Source organism: Pteropus alecto, unplaced genomic scaffold (genome assembly GCF_000325575.1).
Source record: "Pteropus alecto unplaced genomic scaffold, ASM32557v1 scaffold87, whole genome shotgun sequence".
NCBI classification, from domain to species: domain Eukaryota; kingdom Metazoa; phylum Chordata; class Mammalia; order Chiroptera; family Pteropodidae; genus Pteropus; species Pteropus alecto.
In genome coordinates this window covers 5,172,902-5,177,873 of record NW_006443225.1, presented here as the reverse complement: position 1 = coordinate 5,177,873, position 4,972 = coordinate 5,172,902, and the positions used below count along the sequence as shown (strand labels likewise).

The 4,972-nt window shown below is 36.0% G+C and overlaps 1 protein-coding gene across 1 annotated transcript in view; it reads left to right on the top strand.

Moving 5' to 3' along the window:
* Positions 1-1,874: 1,874 nt before the first annotated feature.
* The window catches only part of TOX (thymocyte selection associated high mobility group box), a 136,801-nt gene continuing 133,703 nt past the window's right edge, over positions 1,875-4,972 (top strand). The window contains exon 1 of the mRNA XM_006923986.1: positions 1,875-1,936. Within this exon, the coding sequence (XP_006924048.1) occupies positions 1,886-1,936 (51 nt within the window). The 5' untranslated portion in view covers positions 1,875-1,885. The remainder of the gene's footprint in view (positions 1,937-4,972) is intronic.

Below are 4,972 nucleotides of genomic sequence, written 5' to 3'. Positions count from 1 at the left end.
CAATTAGCATACACTTTGGATAGACTAAAACCAAAACTCCAAAGTCTTAGTTGGCTTGAGAATGACACCAGATTTAGAAAATGAGTTAGAGAAGATGAAATAGAAAGTAACACATTTATAGAATATGCATAGACAGTAGAGTGTTTGATTCACTTCACTACTTCTGTTCAATTTAGTTTGTTATAGTCAGAGAAACTGTCCATATTTTAAATGGTTCTTTGGCATCTCAACATTTGCAAACAAACCAACAGTGGGCGGGGTGAAGAAATGCTAAACGATGCTCTTGGTCAGGTTTTGGGTTGTCAGAAGTATCAGGCGGATTAACTGGGACTAAGATTGTCTTTGGGTGGAAGGCTGACTGATAGAAAGACAACCTTGGGTAAGTCACTTGGACTTAGGGCTCTTGAGCCAGATGACAAAACAACCAAACTGTCCAGCTAGTTTTTTCTAAGTGTGTTATTTCTGATTTGTTCTAACAACCACATTATTCAATAAGTGATTTCATATCTGTTTAAGTAAGTTGGTTTGTATAACATAAAATATATTTGCAGGGTGATGTGTGAGGAAATCCTTTGGTTCATTGAGCTTAACCTGGTGAGTGCGTCAGTCTCGTTACTGAGGTCTCTACTCACGCAGCTTACGTTTATGTGAATTTCAGGGCACCCACTCCTGCTGACTTCAGTTCAGAGGCTTCGGTGTGTCCCTAGCGTTTGTACAACTCTCTTATGTTAGCAGCTCATAAGCGATGGAATGCGATGTCTCTAACACATTTTTTTTTTCTCTTTTGATGGCATACAAAGTACATCCATATTACTGTGTACTCACACTTCCATCAATAACACTATTCCATCTTGAAAAGTAATTTTTCAGATTTTCAAGTTTCCATGTCTGAAATTAGTCTGGCAGTGAAAGTATGTTCAGACTCAGCTCTTTGAAGCCGGCCGTATTAGTCCACTTGATTATTTCCTTGGGAAACTTCTTCCTCTAACTAAAAAAATAATGCTTTGCCCAGTTATCAAATGACTAAAGAGAGCTGAGAATTAAGTCTGAATGGAGTGATTACTGCTTTCATAAACCCAGATAACAGAAAGTGTGCTGTTCTTGTTATTGTTGTTGTTGCTTGAACTAGCCCATTGTCCTGCTTTTTGCACTGACTGGTGGGTTTCCTCCTTCCATTTTGTTCCTAACTTGTAAATTTGTTATAAATTGCTATGCATCTGTAATCCTTACATTAATTCCGTGCCTTTGAAAAATTTCAGAGAGGAAAATTTGATTTTCGAATCTGTATACTTTTACTGTTATTCATTGTTATTATCATTCTTAGCCATGAATGTAGTGGCACATGGCCTTTTTAAATGTTATTATGAAGTTAAAAATTTTAACCATAAGGCTATTGTGATGAAGCCAGTTTTAGTCTATTATCGAAACTGCATTTTCTCATTTTTGAGCGCTAAACTCAAAATGCATTGAGCTTTGCCTTAGTCTATTTTCCGTTATCTTTTTTTTTTTCAGAAATTGTGCCATTCATTTAATACTTTATTACAACCAAACTGCAATATGTATACATGGTATGCAAAATGAGCCATTTTGTTTTAAAACAGATTGCAGATGAAAGGAAACCATTCATTTCTTTCTTGCTTGCTGTAATTACTAGAGCACTAATTACTCCAAATCAGTGACATCCAGGGTCAGGAAGGATGACAACAGAAACATCAAAGATGTGGCTCACTTGCTATGACAGGTTTTCCGTGTTCCCGACCACGGTATTTTTTATGGCTACTGTTTCCAGTTTGATGGTGAAAAAAAAAAAAAAAAAAAACCCCTGCACACAGTCAAGATCGCTGAATGTTTACTATTATTTCGTTCGCAGTTTGACGGTGAGAACATGTATATGAGCATGACAGAACCCAGCCAGGACTATGTGCCAGCCAGCCAGGTGGGTTAATTAATCTTCTCTGCCTTGTTTCAAATTGTAATTAAACAAATTCAAAGAGTTGCATTGCAAATGAGTAGCACTATCAGTAACTGCCGCAATCAGGAATAATCATAATTTATAAACAAAGCATTTAAGCCTTGTTTCCAGTTAATGAGATAGAGCTGATAAAACACGGGAGTTGGCGTTTGTTGAAAGATGCTACCTTGTTTCCCCTCCAGAACAGCAAGCAGCTGTTTTGCCAGCATGATCTTTCCTAAACAGTTGTTTTACCTTTAGGAAATAAAGTCTTTACAGGTGCAGGTTATTTGTGCTTCTGACTATAGACAAGTTAATCATTATAGCTACACGTGTCACAAATAGCTTTAATTGTCAACTGTTGGGGCAGTTTTAAATAAAATGTTGTATTTGTAACCAAAATCGCTATATGGCTGCTTTTAGAATCTACTGGGTAGGTAGCTTACAAGCCAAAATGCATGATATGATTGAAACCTTTCAAGGGCACGTTTGTATCCATTTCACTGGAAATGGTTGACAAGGTATTTAATCATGAGAAGTGACAACAGAATTCCAATGAAAATGTAAACGGTTACATTTATAAAAGTAAATGCTTGCTGTTTATTTTCGGATACTTGAGACCGGGCCCTTTAATTCAGGGAGGGCATTTAAAGAAAAATTATAACTGCCCTAGGCTGCCAGTATAATATAATATGTAAGAACGTTGTAAGTAAAAACAAATAAATGAATGAACGAAAGTGATGGCGAGTCCGCAGGAGCATTTTGTGAGCTAGAACATATTTTTTTCTGGAAGAGTATAAAATCATGGTAGGTTGGGGCTTCATGTAACTATGGTGGAAATTCTAACGGTACTGTAATTTTCAATGCCTACATATCTGCTCAAATAGATTTGATAACTGGGAAGGGTGAGGGCACGGGGGTTAGAAAACGTCTATTATTTTTCATGGTGGTTGTCAGTGAATTAAATGTAATGTATATGTTAGGGGTGTACTTTCTGGGGCTTTGAAATTCCTCTAAGAACAAAATGTCTTTTGCTTAACTCAAAACAGAGACAGGCCTGCCTCTCCATGAACTTTGCATTTAGAAGTCATTATGATCACTGCCTTCTCTGGCAGACATTCTAGAAACCACACTATATTGTTCAGACGAGAAGGTCATCGTTAAGTTCAAAGATCCGGACTACATTTCCTTCCATTCAATTGAGTCGATCACACTCAGAATACCTTCGGAAGGCCAAGCTTTGCATTTAGAATTCTTACTGAACTCAATTCATTCAGCTAAGTAGCCTCCGAGATCCATAGGTGGTTCTGAATAGGACTGTTTGATTAAAAAATGAAAAATGTTACTATTAATTTTCTTCTAACCATCAATCCCAAAACTGTACTGACAAGTTTAGTATTACTATTAGATTAGAGCAACCTGGTACCATCTCTTTGGTGCCTTTAGGGTTTTGAAGTGTAAGGGCTAATTGAATTTGTTTGAAACAGTAGAAACACAAACTCAATAAATGATTGCTGTTATAAAGCAGCTGCTCCCTTTCAGAGAATCATTATGTCCGTCTTAAAGACTTTTGGATAACGGGTTAGAAATTCAAAGCATATACATCATAACGGCTTGGCTCCTTAGATATTTAAATTCAAGTGCAATGGATAATATTAAGCTCAGGCTAAAATTAAATAAAGCAAACATTATTTTTCTTAATATTTCAGTCAGGAGTTAACTAAAAATATTTTAAGTACCAGCGATAATTTATGAAGAAGTAGAGATCCAAATACTTTGTCTTGGTAAAGGTATGTCAGGTTTGTGTGCCAGAATCAAGCTACTTTAATAAAGTAGCATATATTAAAATATTTTTAGAATGTGCTACTTTAAAAAATTACACTAATGTACGATAATACATTCTCTGGAGGGAAATAAACCACAAATTACATAAGTTGAATGGCCTTAGCTAATTTTTACACTTAACATTCCTTTTGTTTACTGTAATATAGTGTGTTCAAGAATTTATTACCTGGTATTCTTTTAGGGAATTTTAATCAATTTACCCCTTTCGGCAACCGTAAATAAGATTTTAGTTATCCTGCAGGTTAAAAAAAAAAGAAAAAAGTTTTGTTCCTTTTCCTACGTAACATCAAACATCTGCATAGTTTGGTAATCCAAGACAACTTGCCTCATAACATCACTCAACAATTATAATTTCTGTTCGATTTTCAAATCAGTACATGCTTTGGGACTTATAGACTAAGTTGCTAAGTAGGAACATATGGTGCACTACTGCTCCTGTGATGTTGCTGCAAGCAAATAGCATAATTCTAAACTTGAAATGATTTTTATAGAAAGCCAATGCTGGAGTGGCTCCAGAATTGGAAGTACACTGTAAAAATTAATGATATTCTTTTAGACAGTCCCAAAGGGCTCTTTGGCACTATCTACTTCATGCATTCTATACCTCTTAAGTGGATGTATACAAATCCTTAAAATTTTTTGCATATAATTTTGTAATTGATAGTCAGCTTTTAAAATGAATATACCACCCCATAATAAGCTTGACAACTATGTAATAAAAACCCATGACATTTCCACTTCTCTCTGGCTCATTCTTGGAATATTGGCTATTTTCTCCGATAATAACGAAAGCATGCTGGTCACTCAAGTACTTTAATTTAAACACCATTTAAAATTTTTCTTACTCTATGGAATTTGAACCAGGCAATGCAAGATTTCTTTGTGTGTTTCCAGACCCTGACTAAGGAGATCCATGCTGCTTGGTAGCTCATGAAATTGCAGGTTCCCTCCTGTATAGTTTGTGGGAAAGTGTGAGTGGGCTAATGAAAGAAACGCTGGACTGAAGAGTAGCCAACAGTCTATCATCATTCTTACTTTATCATGTTTGATTGACCAATGTGCCAGAGAACACGACAATAAGGCAGAGAAAATTGAGCTTCCAACCCGAGCTCAAATAGTTTTTCAGTATCTCCCAGGCCCACTCAGATTCATATGCTATGAGATCCTTCTCTTTCC